Source organism: Scomber scombrus, chromosome 15, assembly GCF_963691925.1.
Source record: "Scomber scombrus chromosome 15, fScoSco1.1, whole genome shotgun sequence".
Taxonomy (NCBI): Eukaryota; Metazoa; Chordata; class Actinopteri; order Scombriformes; family Scombridae; genus Scomber; species Scomber scombrus.
In genome coordinates, this window is record NC_084984.1 from 18336465 (window position 1) to 18352359 (window position 15895).

Below are 15895 nucleotides of genomic sequence, written 5' to 3' on the forward strand. Positions count from 1 at the left end.
CTTAGAGATTTTTATCTAGGCTATACCTCTGTGCTTTCACTTTTGTAGACTCTCAATTATGCACACTACATGGCAGCCATCACTTTTCTGTCTCTCTATCAATCTGTATGTGCAGCCATTTCTTCTTCCTGCCTTTTTATCCTCCTTTTTCTTTCCTATATAGGCCTACACAAATTCAAATGAGATTCATTAGCATTGCAGGCACAGTCCCGTGTTGACAAAGTGTGGTTTCATCCTCTGTCCTCCCCACTGTTGTGTGTGGTGTGTGTGTGTGTGTGTGTGTGTGTGTGTGTGTGCGGATGCTGGTCGCAGGACTGTGTGTATGAGCTGCGGCTGCTATCTCGTCGCGGGGAGTTGCTGAGCGAGCCCAGTCCATCAGTCAATGTCTCAACCGTGGGTAGGTGTTCGAAAGCAACCTTGCCCCTTTCACATTCTCCTCCCACCCCCTGTTTCAACCAGTCCTCCTCTCAGTCTCTTTTTCTAACTCTTTTCCCTCTTTCTTTATGTCCTCCCCCCATCGCTTAGTTCCCAGCGTTGACCAGAATTAGAGCAGGGCCCCGAGGAACGCTGTCCATTAGAAAGCCTGAACGATAGAAATAGCTCACTAATAACTTCTCAAAAGAGCCCACAATACAATTTGCACCGGTCTTTTCTGATTCTCATGTGTGTGACAAGAATATTTCATTAGATATGGTCTAGGGATATCAACCAGATCTACAACCCCCAATGCTTAGCCAAGCAGCTTTACAGCAATCAGAGCCATAGATTCTATATTGTTTAACAAAGCTCAGCTGATAAGCTCAGTCTGTCGTATGTCTGAGCAAATTATGCAGAACAATCAAGTTTATGATTTGATGATAATCATCATCACATGGGAGAGTAAATACACTTAAGACTGTTAATACCAAACGTCACAGCAATCTAGTATTTATGAGTTTCCCTGGTTGTGATGTAAAAGAGTTGTATTCATTGTAGTAGTAACAGGGTGATGCAAGAGGCATGAAATATGCATGTCAGTCAGTATGATCAGATGATTGGACAGCTTTATGAACAAAGCTTATTTTTTCAACCTAAATATAAAAACAATATTGAAATTTGAAATATTATTATATTGTAAGAAAATGTATAAATTAAAACAAAAAAAATGAAAAAAAGTCTATTTCTTTAATGCTTCTTTAATCAGTTAGTATTGTGTAAGTGTGTGTGTTGTTTTTGTTTTTATGTCATAGTTAATGCTGACTCGGCAGTCACACTTTATTTGTGAAATTATGTCACAGGGATGGAGATATACCCCGCCACGTCCCGACTCCTGGAGTTCGTCCCGGAGCCATTACTTGCCGGTGTGCTGGGCGGGGTCGGGCTTCATGTGCTTGGCACTGGCTTTGCTGCTGGGGTCCGCCTGTGTCATCAGCCACAAGAGGGACCAGCGGCGCAGAAAGAAGAAGGATGTAAACCACCCCTCACTCCTGAGCCTCAGCAGACACTCGCTTTGATGAACTGCATCATGAATATCATCATTTATTCAATAAAATATTGAAGGCGCTTTCAATCCATTATATAAATCATACCCATCTGCATTGGATCTTGTCCCTGCTCGTCCATTCAGTTGTAAAAGTTATTGATGTCATTTACATTACTTGCTAATTAGGGTAATTTCTCATTAGTGGCTGATAAATGTAAGTGTAATTAACTTTTTGGACAAGCCTGAGTGCCTCAGGCCCTTTAATGGGCTCTTATTAGGGTTGATTATGTTTTTACTTCTTGGTCAGTATGGTTGTATCCTAATGAGTCAGATACCATCTTGCCATTTCCCTCCCTTTCAGAATCCCCCTCTGCCATCTATAAATCCTCCCCATCAAGGTAAGTACCCCTTTATCATGTCATTGTTATACCCCTCATTGACCTTTCCTTCCACTTCCCTTAGAAGCTAAAATATGTTCAAAGCGCCAGAACTTCAGTTGTTTTTTTCTTTTTTTTTGTCGTCTTCATCTTTTTCTATTGCTGCCACTGCCGCTGCTGTTCTTGGTCTCTGTCTGTCTACATCTCTCCCGCCCACTCTTTCATTCTCACTCGTCTTATTATCTCTGTCTCTATTTCTCTCCCTCTCACACCCCCGGTTTTCTTACAATTTCCGTCCCCCCCACCCCTCTCTCTTTCTCTCACAGAAAGACTCCAGGCACCGGCAGTCCAGACAGTGTGTTGAAGAAAAGCCTACTACCAGGCAGCATCCTCTATCCCACCACTTCCTCTGCCACCTCCCCCTCCTCGCAAACATACGGTTCCTCCAGCGCTGATAATCATCATCGGCAGAAACAATTACAGTCCAGCTACAGTAGAGGGAGCATTTCTAGGACAACATCTTCTCCACTCTCTCCTTCGATTGAGTTGATCGCTAGAGGTCCAGATGGGCGGTTTTTACTCCCAGCATTTGACCATGACACACTGAGCATTCACAGCAAGAAAAGTTTAAGATATGACCATTCCGCTAGCGTCCGAAGGTCCGTGTCGCTTCGCTCGGACAAGTCGGACAGGAAAGGGCTGCCGTTTGTTCTCTCTGTTGATCTCCCACTTCACAAACAAGCTAATTCCTCAAGCCAAATCTGTGCTACAGTCCAGCACCTCCCTGATTATGATCCTTATATATTGGACCAGAAGGCAAACTATGGTGGCTTTCCTGACCTCCGCAGCCTGTGTTCAAACAGTAGTTTTACCACCATTCCTCCTCAAGACAGAAACCTATCTCCCACTTTTCCAATGCTCCCACATATTCGGTCCAGCCTTGGTCAGCCTTCTACGACCGCCAGCACTCTAGTGCTCCAAATGGAGCACGAGCGGGAGAGAGGGAACCTGAGTCACTGTCTGAAACTGGCTCAGGAGAGGGAGGAGATGGAGAAGGAGCTCCAGAAGTACACACTGCAAAGAAACTCCATGCGAGAAATGAGGATGGAGCAGCCAGACTCAGAGAACAGAGAGGATGAAGGTTATGAGCGTGTCTGGAACTATAAGAGCAGCACCTTGCCACATAGATACCCCCAAGGCAACAAGGACATCTTTGGCTTGTCTCAGAGCCTTTACACTTCACCTTCTGTCCACTGGGAAGGCCGTCCTCTTGTCTCTCCTCCCACACAGATCCCACCCAGGACCAGTTTCAATGTATCTACACCTTCAAGTCTTTCTTGTTTTCAGTCAGGCAACCATCACCCCACTCTGCCCTTCACCAAACAGACCCCCCTCCGATCTGAGGAGGCAGGCAGTGTTTCCAAAGACAGATTAACTCTCCCACATCTTTACTCAAAGCACCAGAGATATGAAAGGGTAGAGGCAGCACCAGAGGGCTATGATAATTCACCACAATCCACAGTTTTAGAAATGCAAACGAATGATTCATGCTCTGAGCCACGGAGACAGAACAATCTTAGTCATGGCAGCCTTTCAACGTTGTCTTTCCATAGCAATAAATTTACTGAAGGATCTAATTCAGCTCTCAGTGCTGTGCCAGACTCTTCAAAAGCGGAGGTTGCATTCCCCGAGCCCACTGATGAAGACATGTGTGTTGAGATGAGTGTAGATGAGCCAGATATTGAGGTATGTGTTATGCGGCCTACAAAGCCAATGCTGCACCACAGAATTGCCTCTCATGTGCAACACGGGCGCCCGCTGACCCGCAGAGACCGGTATGAGGATATGAGGAGGAGCACAAGCTTTGACTGCCGTAGTCCTGCCTCTGTGGACGATATCGTCAGGGTCCGAGCTTCTTTGCAAAGTCCAGAACAAGAACTCTGGAGAGCCGTGAGCCGAGGCTCTAAACCCTGGGATGCAAAGCAGCGAAGTCAGAGTCTAGACTTAAGAAGACGGAAAGAGAAAGGTTTCCTGGCTCCTGATGCATGGATAGACTCTCTCAGCCAAGAGAACTGCTCTATTTCATCCCCCTGTCACCCAGACTCTGTGTTCTGGGAACCCCAGAGCTGTCCCACCAGGAAGATCTTGAATTCTCCTGCAAGTTCTTCTACCCAAACTGGCTCCCTATCACCTCATGCTGTGGATCCTTTAGCTTCAAGGAGCAGTCCACAGACGCCTATAGCAAATCCTGATGTGCCTCGCCACTACGAGCCAAGAAGTGAGACACCCGTCTTACTCAATGCTGCCAAATGGCCAGGCGCCTACCAGGAGGCCGTGAAAGAGGCAGGCGGTTACGTGGAGGCCATGAAAGAAGCTTCCAGGTGCTTTCTGCCCAACAACGGTGGGCTGCACGATAATGAAGACGTGCTGGAAGTGGAGGCAGGAGGCTACGAGGGAGAGCTGGAGTCTGGGAGCGGTTACAACAGCTATGCCAGCAGCGGCCGAGGGAGCATGGAGCCTGCTAACAGACGCCTGTCCTTCTGTCACCTTTCCCCAACCCTCACCATCTCACCTGAGACTGTAGAGGAGTACGAGGGGAGCACAGAGGACAAGTATCGCCACCAAATAGAACCCTGCCAAAGGTACTGGGACACATGAATGAGGGAAATTATGTTTTATAGAAGAAAATGTATAGCAATAGGGTCCTGTGTGATCAATATATTGTAAGGCTTTAAAAGTGAGGCTTATATAGACTACTTAATATTTTGATGTATAAGCTGTACTGAAGTGCAAATGCACAGGTGAATAATTCTGTTGTAGGTCGTTCTAGAGTCTGAAATAACGGTATACGCAGTGTCAAAACAATATAAAAAGCAATTTAAAAAGCTCAACAAGCAGATATAATTTACATAAAGCAACATGTGTTTCATAAAGGAGAATTATGGTGATTTCATCATCCTTCTTTCTGTTGTAGGTAAACATTTCTTCATTTAAAATTCAGTGAAGTAAAACTTGGAAGACTAATTAGCAAACACCCTAATCTGCTTGTTAAAAAAAGAATTAAGCACAAGGTATGAAGTAAACATGACTGTTGCAGTAGCAGAGAAAAGAAAGTTCTATTTCTTTTGGACTTGATGTATAGTTTATGAGGAGGAAGTATGTGTATGTTTTCTTTAAAATATCCTAAACGACTTTGTATTCGGTATTAAGCGATACTTTGTTCCCTTTCCAGGAGAAAGCCCTCAGTGGATGAGAATTATGAGTGGGATGCTGCTGATTACTGCTCACAGCCTGGAGACCATGATGGTGAGGATTTTTCTTTTCTTATTAATAACTTGCAGCTTGATTTTTTTGTTGTTGGTAAAAACACCTAGATATCATTAATTATGGCAGTAGCATGCCAGGTCAAAATAAATGATGCGCTGGGCTGTTGTTTTGAGGTCATTGAGGACTCTTGGCTGTTAATTCAAACTGCTTCATCAGTTCAGTAGACAAGTCCTCACCATTTAACCAGTGGGAATACAAGCACCCATGTGGATGAGTAAAATGAGTGAGGGTAACTTCTTTCTAAATACTGGGCAGGGCACCAACTGAGAAGGGGATACTAGAAGGAAGGAGGCTACTAGAGCTCATTGGGTGATGGAATAGAAAATAGTCGTTACCCGTGTGGTCAGCTACCAATCTTAAGCAGCGTTTACCTTTAACATGGCAATATTAGCTTATTTTCAACCAAATAGTTCAAGGAATTATGCCGCAAAAGAAACTAAATAGCAATTAAAAGTCCCGCGTCCGGTTTGTGTTTCCATTGCATCAGAAAAAACTGTTAAGATGAGGAAAAATTAGACAGTAAATTAAAGTTTGATTGCAGTGCCACACTGAGTAATTATGTTGTTCTTTATTTACTGCCATGTGAATTATTGTAAGAAATAGCTGCAAAAGAGACACACAGAGGTAGGAAAGGAGATAATCACAAGCACCTGTCTTCAAATGAAAGATGATCTGATGAGTGTTTTGTGGTTATTTACTTCTACTTTAGAATGTAATTACACAGAAAACAAACAGCAAAGTTTTTAGACTAGTCAGGAAGCAGACAAAATACTTTGTTTTTAACAGCAGAAATTATAAGATGGAAATGACTACAGCAATGTTTCTTGTTCTAATGATTTTAGTGTTTATGGTATGAATATGAATACACAAGTTGAAGCAGCTGTGAGGTATGTGTTTGAGCTATGAGTGGTGTCCAGCTCTGCAAACAGCCCTAAAACTTACTGAGCCATCATGAATTAAAAACCCTGCAGTGGAGGCATTTTTGGCACCAGCAACTATGGTGGAAGAGCAAAATTTAGACTGTGGTCAAAATGCAGGTTAAGGTTCCTGAATTCCTTAAAATTCCAGAAAAGTTGATGAGGTTGGAAACTGACTTTTTTAAATGATATCTCTGATGATATGCAGTAGATATTGGGTATATACTATTATATTTGATATGTTTTTTTATGTAGTATTGTGACCTTTAATGGTTCATATATGTATATTCAAACCCGACCTGTTGGATTGTGTATCTTAACATGTGGTATTGTAGTTTAGCATGTGTAGTAAAGACTGAAGCGGACCCCATTCAGAGAGTGGTTAAGCTTACTGATGTTTTAAAGAAGCTTTTATTATCTATGTTCACCGTATGAGCTGCAGGTAAAACCAAATAAATAAACAAATAAATTAGTGTATATAACACAAATCACAAACACAAACATCAATCAAACTCCATTAAAATGTACAGATGGGCATTAATGAAAGGATTCACTAACAAATTTATTGAATAAAAATCACAAGAAACGTTATAAATCTAACAGTAGCATTTAACTGTTATACATTCATCCATTGCCTTCAACCGTTACCATCAGCCATTACAGATTAGTGTAACAAAGAGCAAAAATTACTTAAAATAACTATATATTACATATAATCTATTAATAAAAAACATCTAAATAAACAATACATTGTTCCCAATCCGGCTAGGTCGCTTGATTATCACAGACGTATACTTAGTTATTACAAAATAACTTAATAACTTTACATTAACACCATTAATTGACGGCCTTTGTAATGGCACCTTCTCCAAGTCAACTGTTGCGTCCACTTCCTGTTTTGCTAAGAAAACCTTAAAAATAAAAGATCCAAAACAAAAGGGCACTGTCACATAAAAGCTTACAGGAAGTGGATAAGTGAACTAAAGGAAAAATAAGCTATCCATCAAATTACCATCAACAGACCATTTTTAGAGTCATCTACAGAGACCAACACTTAACACTAAGCACTGAACACGGGAACACGCAGCAAAATATTGAAGCTAAAGAAGTTGACATCAGGAACAAATTAAGAAAAAGGTCAGGCATGTTCTCCCTCTTTGATTCTTCTGAATTAATTTAGAAGCTAACCTGAATTTGTATTCATGCAGGCAAATATTTAATATCCAACTCTTTACTCGTGAGTGTTTCTGTATCTGTGGGAATGTGGGATTGAAAGCATTTAATGAAATAACATCAGTGGTAAAATATCAGGAAACTCAAAGATTATTTTACACTTTCTTTTTACCTACAGGCCTGCTTCCTTCATTGGATCTACAGAAACCTGCTCTGTTCTGTAGCCTTCCCAGCATGCAGTGCTCCACTGAGGCACTGAAAAATTGCACTCAGCTCTCTTTGCTCCCGGGGCATCAAAGCAGCTGCTCTGCTGAGCCAGAACCAGACACCGTGCTGTTCTGACAGCGCCAGCCTTCGGCTCATCTCACCTGGTGTGTCCTTTCACTTACTGACTCTCATCAAGAGGCTACAAAAAGCGCATGTTGCAGAAACTGAGCTTTCGTCTGATCAATACTTTTCTCTTTTTCAAACTAAAAAAAGCAAAAAGTCAAGAGCAGCTCATTTGGGCGACATTGTGCACTGTTCACATTTGGTGTTGGAACAAGTATTGAGTAATGAAGTCACAAAATCACTTTTACTCTTAGGCAGAGCAACATTTGTGATACCCAAACCATCACGCTGTTGACATTTTCCTTCAACATAATCTGCCAATCTGCTAATATGCAAAGCACTGTGCTGATGAATTCACTACATTCTATGCTGTTTCATATGCATTCATCATTCAGGGACCCTGTGGCCACACAAGGGACAAAAAGAATCTCAGTCATCATCAAGTGACTTGGATGATAAAGTTTTTAGATATCATCAATCACCTTTGAATTTAACAAAAGAGGTGCTATGAAAACCCAATAAGAAAGGAAGTTAAACTGAATATAAAAGGTTATATTTTTTTTACACTGTTAATGTTTATCGTAAGCGTGAAATTGTTTCTAACAGTGTAATTCCCCAACAGAGATCATTATCTGCTTTTCTTTGCCCCTAGAATACTGTGAATATTTGGGTTCCAAAAAATCTTCTCAGACTGGATGAAAGCTTTAGTTTCCTCTCCAGCCTTTCTCCTTGTTCAGTGAGGCAAGACCTCTAATTATGTTCAGCAATTGAATAGGGTCAAGTAAACTCGTAGGGTTTGTCCTTGTTTATTTTTTTAAGGATGTAAAGGGAAAATTGAGTGTTATTTTTTATTTTGGCTTTAATTTACCTAGGGTCATTTCACTGAGAGATTGTTGTTTTTTTTTTCATTCTTTCTTTATTCTCATTGTTATTCATATTGACACCTGGGAGTGCTTTTAGTCGCACCATTTGTGTAGTTAAATGCCATGTTCAAGGGCATGTTGACAATGAATACTTAACACATCCACATAGGGCCAGGGTGATTATTCAACCTTATTCTTCATTAACTGTCCAATTGACGGGTTACAAGCAAATGAGGTCAGTATTAAAGACAGAATAGTTTCAGACCACAATGAATTTGTTTCTGTGGAATCCCCAACATTTAAAAAAGTCAACGTAAAATTCCAGGATTAGGATTTTCCTTTAACCTCTGATATATCTCACTTGATGATATGGATATGCATGCAAAGACCAACATCCGTCATTTAAGGTAATCAAACCCAAATTTAATGAATATAGTGCTGTATTGTCACCACAGCCTCTTGCCCAATGCCAGATGAGATTGGCACTAGCCCACCTGCGACCCTCTAGAGGAAGCGCTATAGAAAATGAATTAATTAATCAACAAAACCAATTATGCAATCATACATCAATCTTGAGTTGTGTGTGGTCGACGAGGGAATCTTTCCCATTGCTACAATCCATCTGCAATGATGTAAATGTAGCATTAGTTCAACTTTGGTGAACTATGATCTGATAGTCCATACTGAAGGAACCATCATATTATCTGTGTAGCATAATTACATTTTTATATAGATATACCTGATTGAAAAGGAAGCACAAATTAATTTTGTTCTGCCACTTGAGTGATTGGGCTAACCCTAACCCTAACCTTCATATCATCACCAATTCAATTATTTTATATGTGTTACATATCCTTCTTTGTGATATACAGTTTGTTGATATTAGAAAATTGGACTCACTAAAACCATTGATTTCGCCAACCTCTACACCCCCAATGCCGATCAAGATAGTTCCTGTTTGTTCTGAGGAATTAAACCACATGACTCTCCAGTAACAAACCTGCCACTGCTGACCCTAAACCTGCTGAGAGAAACATGCTCATGCTCCCTTGCCTTCATGAACAATGGTGCAAAAAAAGGGAAAAGAGGTTTTGCTCACTGCTGTAGCTCAAGGCCTTTACATTAGTCAACCCCATAATTAACTCAGAACTCCGGAGTGTACCAGAGCATTGCTGGGTATCCATCCTATAATTGAAATTCACTCATAGAGGCTACATTTACTACAAATCAATGTTTCACTTTTGTAGAACATTTTCATTTTCTGCTGTACACATATTGTACTGCAAGTCCACAAATGATCAAACCTCATGCTGGGATTTATACTCAGCACTACCTTTTTTTTGCCTACGTTTTTGGATCTAAATATTGTGCTTCCAAAACATCAAACAAGGAAAAATATGTGAAACTTGTTTTCTGTAAACTCAATGTAATGTTAAAAAAAAAAGTAGTTCTGCTTGTTTTAGAGCTAAAATCTGAATAGCAAAATCCTTCAGGGACCTGCTGTATGTTTTATGTTGAGTGCTCTTGCAGAAACATCAGCGATAGATAATTATAGTTAAACAGCACAAAGGAAATGTGTTCAAAAAGATACGTGGACAACAAGTGAGGGCTCATAAACCTGATCGTTATACTGCTACCTTTCTCAGTTATTGTGTCTACTTAGGGGGATTAGCTTTAAAATGAGCACTCTTTTATTATGTCCATTAAGCTGTGAATGAGTCACTGCCTGACAAATGCCAGGAAGTAACTCTCATAGCTAGAAACCCATCAAAGTCTTATGAATGGAAATGTCATCTATAAATTGAAAAGTAAAACCATATTGTAGTCATGTTGCCCACGCACAGTTCTAAATTCATCATGATTAGTGTTTAAATCAAGTCTTTACAGAATGAGTGAATGTCAGCGTAACATCAATAGGATTTTTTGTATTTAAAATAACTGATTATAGCATTTTTTTCGGAATGTTTGCCTGTCAGGAAAATTAGTCAGTCGCAGTTAAGTCATAAATGTTAAGTTTCTGATCATAGGGTTAGGGTTAGGGTTTTTAATTTTTTTTTACCAATTTTCACTAAAAACTGTACCGCATTTAAAAGAGGTTCCTTCCAGGATATATAAAGAAGATGACCGGAAAAAAGGCGTCATATTATATAAAATCAAGATAAAAATGTAGGGGAATGCAAATAAAATGTTGACTACACGCCAAAGCCCTTACAAGTAATTACAGCAATTATAAAACTACAGAAGGTTTAGGCTGTCAATGGTATTTCAATAGTCCAAATCTCAACCACAGTTTTATATTACTGATTCATTAAAATTAAATTTTTACTGATTTTAATAAAGCTTAAAATTCCCAGATTTTTTTAATTAAACAATGAAAATAATTAGCCCTTTCTATAGTTTATGGTGTTCTTCTGTCAGTTTTCATTAAGGTTATGTTTTCCCTCCATTTGTGAAAGAACAAAATTTCAAAAAAGTCAAGAAAATGAAAGGTAGTAGTATTTACTATAGATTTATTGGATTAATCATATCTGAAACAGCTTAATTTCAGCATCTACAGGTCTGTTGTTTAAAAGCTCTATTTAGTGTTTGTCATAGATCTTTAGGAACTGAATGGCAAGAGCAGCTTCTCTCTCCATTTACACAATGTTAAACCAGCTAAGCAATCTGTGATGGTGTACAGATATACAGCTCGGTGCCGCTCTTTTGACAGTTAGCGGGCAGCTGACTTCATTGACTGATAAAATACTTGTCTTACATCTGAACGAGCTTCTAATTATACTAATGGTATTAGTAATGCAGCACCAGACAACCCCCCCCATCCCGAGAAAATGATTGGAGGTAATGTCACAGTCATCTTTTTTAATCCTCCGCAATTCCATTTATTTGTATCACTTTGACATCAGAGATTATGAGGTGGGACAAACACGTATTTCTTGTCTCTGGCTGTAGAGTAGAGTTTTCACAATACGGCAAACACTGAATGCAGTAATGAGTGTGTACAAGTCAAAAGCCTTGTTGGGGGTATCTCAGCAGCTTATTTCAAAAGCGAACACTCGCAGCATTCGAATGACAAACAGCGGTTCGACATTGACAGGTAACTTTTTTGTTTTCCAGTCCAAGTTCATGCTGTGATCCATGTATTCACAGGCATTTTTCTCAGCTCAATCTTTACCTGCAAACACACTAGTGACAGTCTGTTTGTGAAGTGATATTTTTCATTGAAGACACTTATTTCATTCTGTGTTTCCTTTTTCTAAAATTTCTATACAAGAAGTGACACAGTGACAGCGTTATCAGCTTTATACAGAAGGTAGAGAATATTGTAGGAATGATGCTATATTTGGGTTTCAGTTGAATCAAAAATACTGAAAGTGTGATTACTTATTGAGACGCCATTATGCTTGAAACTAATTTTTGTAAAAAATGCAATAACTTTGCATGGCTGACATGCTTCTTGGAGGCATTAATGATGTTGACCTTATTTAAGCAAGACGTGAAAGAAGTCAGTTTTTTTACATGTGCTCTTACAGTTTCAAATGTGGTGTAATTAGTGATACCTACGGTTACTGATGGCGACAGCGAGTGCAGTTTAAAACTATAAGAAACACTTCCTGAGCAGCTACTTTGACAGAAACAGAAGAGCAGCTGGTGTTTCTGTTTACAGTGCAGCCAAACAAACTTGAACTCTTTTATAGAGCCCTACCAATGCTGGATTTTTTGAGCTGATAGCAATACCGATATTACAAAGTAAAACATTTCCGATATAGATATATTGGCCGATAATCTTATTTATACAGAATATATATATTTAACCCTTACATACTATTCAGGGTCAAATTTGACCCTTTTTTCATTTGAGAGCTATAAAAACACCATATATACATTTCTTTTAGATGGACTTTTCTTAATGTGGCCCACAGTATACACAAATGGAAATAAACTGCATATATATGCAACTCTGGCCTGAGTTTATGAAAAAAGAAAAAAAAAGATCAGCATTTAAACATGTTGTATTCTATAAAATGTTCACCTTGACCATAAAAAAGTGATCGTGAATGTCTTTTTCCCATGAGACTAATCAAATATTTATTGATGACTGATTGGGAATAGATGGGGATAGAGACTAATATATAATATTAATATAATACGAATGTGAACAGTATGTGAGGGTTAAAGCACACTTTTTCTTCATAAACACAGTTGTGTAAAGATATGTAATTGGAGGCATGATATTTAACAGTTTAACAATAAACGCTCACTGAAACAGTAAGCGTCACAGGGAATTCAATAATTATAAATAACAAAAAAAAAAGAATTACATGTATATTAAACTTGAATTAAGGAAAAGGATCAGCTACACATAAAATTCTGCCAATGTAACTTTAAAAAAAATATCGGTGCATATCGGACAACATACACACAAATACCGATATATCTGTAAAAGGCCAATAATGTCTACTGTTTTATGATATAAATGAGTCAATAATCTGCTTTTATCCATTATGCCATGAGCAACTTTAAACTGATTTCACGAGGCATGAGTAACTTTCTACACAACAGCAACCTTAGACTACTTGTTGTTGCATTACTCAATCTGCTGACTGAAAATGTCAAAAATGACAGTTGTCTTGTTTTGTAGATGTTCAATGAGCAGGCACAAACCTCATTGACACATATTACATTTCTTGTGACAGTGCATTGCCAGTTGAAAACTTTGAGTGTGAACTTGCAGCAGATGGAAATGCTTTGTTTGTTGTTTCATAAGCAGTAACTTAATACAGCTCTGATGCAGAGTCAGGAGACTAAACAATGAGGCAGATATCAACGAGATACAATTACAAACAGTAACCCTAGGTTACATGCATGCCTCGTGAAAACCCTCTGAAACCCCCCTGTTCAGGTAATGAATCCTGCATGGCAGACTCCAGCACTAACAGTGAAAAGGTCTATGAATGTAAAGAGGTAATTTACAGGCAATGAATACATTGAATGGCGGCTGCTGAAAAAATGCTGGCCATAAATTTTATCATAAAGAGAGTCTGATTTCACTTACTGATTACAACATAAAGGAAATCTGAGAAAGTCATGTTCTATCTAAGTCATCGCTGAGTCAAACTCACCTAGAATGTAAATGTCTTTCATCACCTTAAGTCACTCGCAAATGCCCAGCTCACAGCTCACAGCACACTACTTCTTCAGTTATTTTACCTGGAGGCCAAAGCACGCACTCAATTAAAAGTTGACAAGCTTTACTTTTCTCTACTGTGGAAACTTCAGTGTGACATGCAAGTTAAGTGAGTTAACAGCTCTTGAACATTTTGAATACATTAGCCAGAAATCCAGGCTAATTAATTAAATCATGATTTGTGTCATCGAGTGCTCGGAAGTTGATCTTGAGAAATTATATTTAATGTTATTTAAAAGCAGAAAACATCTGATTTTACTTCATTAAATGTTGGGGTTTGGTCAGCTTTATACTGTTAATTAAACAACTTTCATTTTTTGATAGTTACTTGGATAAAATAAGCAACGTTATTAGTTTTTGTGGAATATATCATCAATTCATGAGACATTTAGGATCTGAGATATTACCTGCACCCATGATCAGTTCCTACTCTATCGGCAGGACTGCCCTATTTTCATATTATGTTCCACTGTGATACAGGAATTTATCATTTAACCTAGCAGATATTCGTAATTATTTTTTTGTTTCAAGTACAGCAGGTATTTTGTTTGCATGACAGAAAGAATGAGGTTGGCAATTAGTGCTCGTTGCTGAGGATAAGCCGTAACCATTATCTCCTGCCAAGTGTAAAATTAGTGTGATTATCAGCAATGTTACCGTAGAAATATGGTCGGTCGTGGATAATTTAAAGATTGAAACCTAAATGGGCGTTTTTCAATCAAGTCTATCTGCACATCCAGCATCCAGTCTGTGAGGCGAGAATTCACAACATGTCAGCGAAGTTAATTACCTCACTGAACGCCTCCCAGCAGAGTGTGGAATAATAGCATCAGGGGAGAAAATGACTTTTCTTCTCTTGTATTGGTTTTATAGTACAGCAGAATCTTTCTTAACCTCCACTTTAGCTTTCATTTTAATTAGGCATTCGCCAGAGAGACAGACTTTCTGAAATACATCTGTGTTCTTGTTATCCCAAGGGCAATAACCTTGCAGTAAGTGTTTCTTTATTCTCTCACTGATTACGAAGCGTGTTCATCCAGAATTGATGACATTATAATCGTCGGGTTTAGTGTGTCCTTGAAAACCCATTTGTACGAAAAAGATAATTGAGCCCAATTTTTCACAGCGGCTGTTGACATTATGAAGCACTTTGCAGGTTCTTGATTGATAAATATGACCGATACAAATGGCTCTCTTTTTACTAACTCAAGTAGTTTTTATGATATCCTTAAAATTTTTAGACTCAATATACTTGGAATGGCAGACTACTTTTAAAATTTGTTTTATATTATTACATAAAGACAAACATACTGCTTTGTAATATTAAAATCAACCATATATTTATGTGTACTGTTTGCTTGTAAATTATAAGAATTAAGCATTTGCTTTGTTATGATTTCTGTATTTATGGTTAATGAGCTACTTACTTGGCTTGCAATAATGTTTACAACAATGATGATGTAATGAAACAAAAGAGCTAATCAAGATGGGAAAAAATATCAACATATGTTAAGATTAAGTCTGTATATTGTGCAGGTTTCCTCATTAGGAGCTACTATTGTTCATGTTTGGATAATGAATTTATGATTTGTGATGTTTTATACGTAAATAACTGATTTTGATATTGTAGCAGCTATTAAGTTAGAAGTCAGCTGTGGTTTATTGGTTTCCTATGTTGTGTGTATTTTGTGTCATGTAAAGTAATTACTTTGAGACAGTTTAACTACTTATATGCAATCCCTGAATCAGGGTTTCCATTGTTTTAAATACAAATGCAATATTGTCATACATTTAAGAAATACATTTTAAGAACCTATGTACAATGAAATAATCACATGCTATATTTCTAAATCCTGTGTCTTTCACTGCCTCTTTAAACTGTTCATTGATTTTTTCCCCCTGTATAAATCATAGTTTAAAGCCTAACAGAGCAACACTATATGTCATGTTTTAATAAAAAAATATAAACCCTGTTTTTATTGTGCAGGCTCAGATTTCCTCCACTTAAGTAACTTTCTTCTTCTTTTCTTTAAATTACGTTGTTTATCTGACACTGGATGAAAGGTATTTGTGTTCACAAACATCGATCAGACTCTCCTCCGCCAGAGATGTAACGTGACTTCTTAAACTGAATGGTATTCCCCTTTGCTTGTTTTGAGTGTTTTGCATACTGAAATACTGGATGTTGATGCAAACCCTTTGAAAAATGAGGCTATTTCGGGTGAATATAATGCTCACTGGCATAGGAATTAATCGCCAAA

The 15895-nt window shown here is 38.5% G+C and overlaps 1 protein-coding gene across 1 annotated transcript in view; it reads left to right on the forward strand.

Moving 5' to 3' along the window:
* The window catches only part of igsf9a (immunoglobulin superfamily, member 9a), a gene marked incomplete in the record, with an annotated part of 57265 nt that extends 41658 nt beyond the window's left edge, over positions 1 to 15607 (forward strand). The window contains 7 exon segments of the mRNA XM_062434179.1: positions 313 to 397; positions 1278 to 1357; positions 1359 to 1476; positions 1824 to 1860; positions 2166 to 4481; positions 5072 to 5145; positions 7435 to 15607. Of these exon segments, the coding sequence (XP_062290163.1) occupies positions 313 to 397; positions 1278 to 1357; positions 1359 to 1476; positions 1824 to 1860; positions 2166 to 4481; positions 5072 to 5145; positions 7435 to 7598 (2874 nt within the window).
* Between the last annotated feature and the right edge of the window lie 288 nt (positions 15608 to 15895).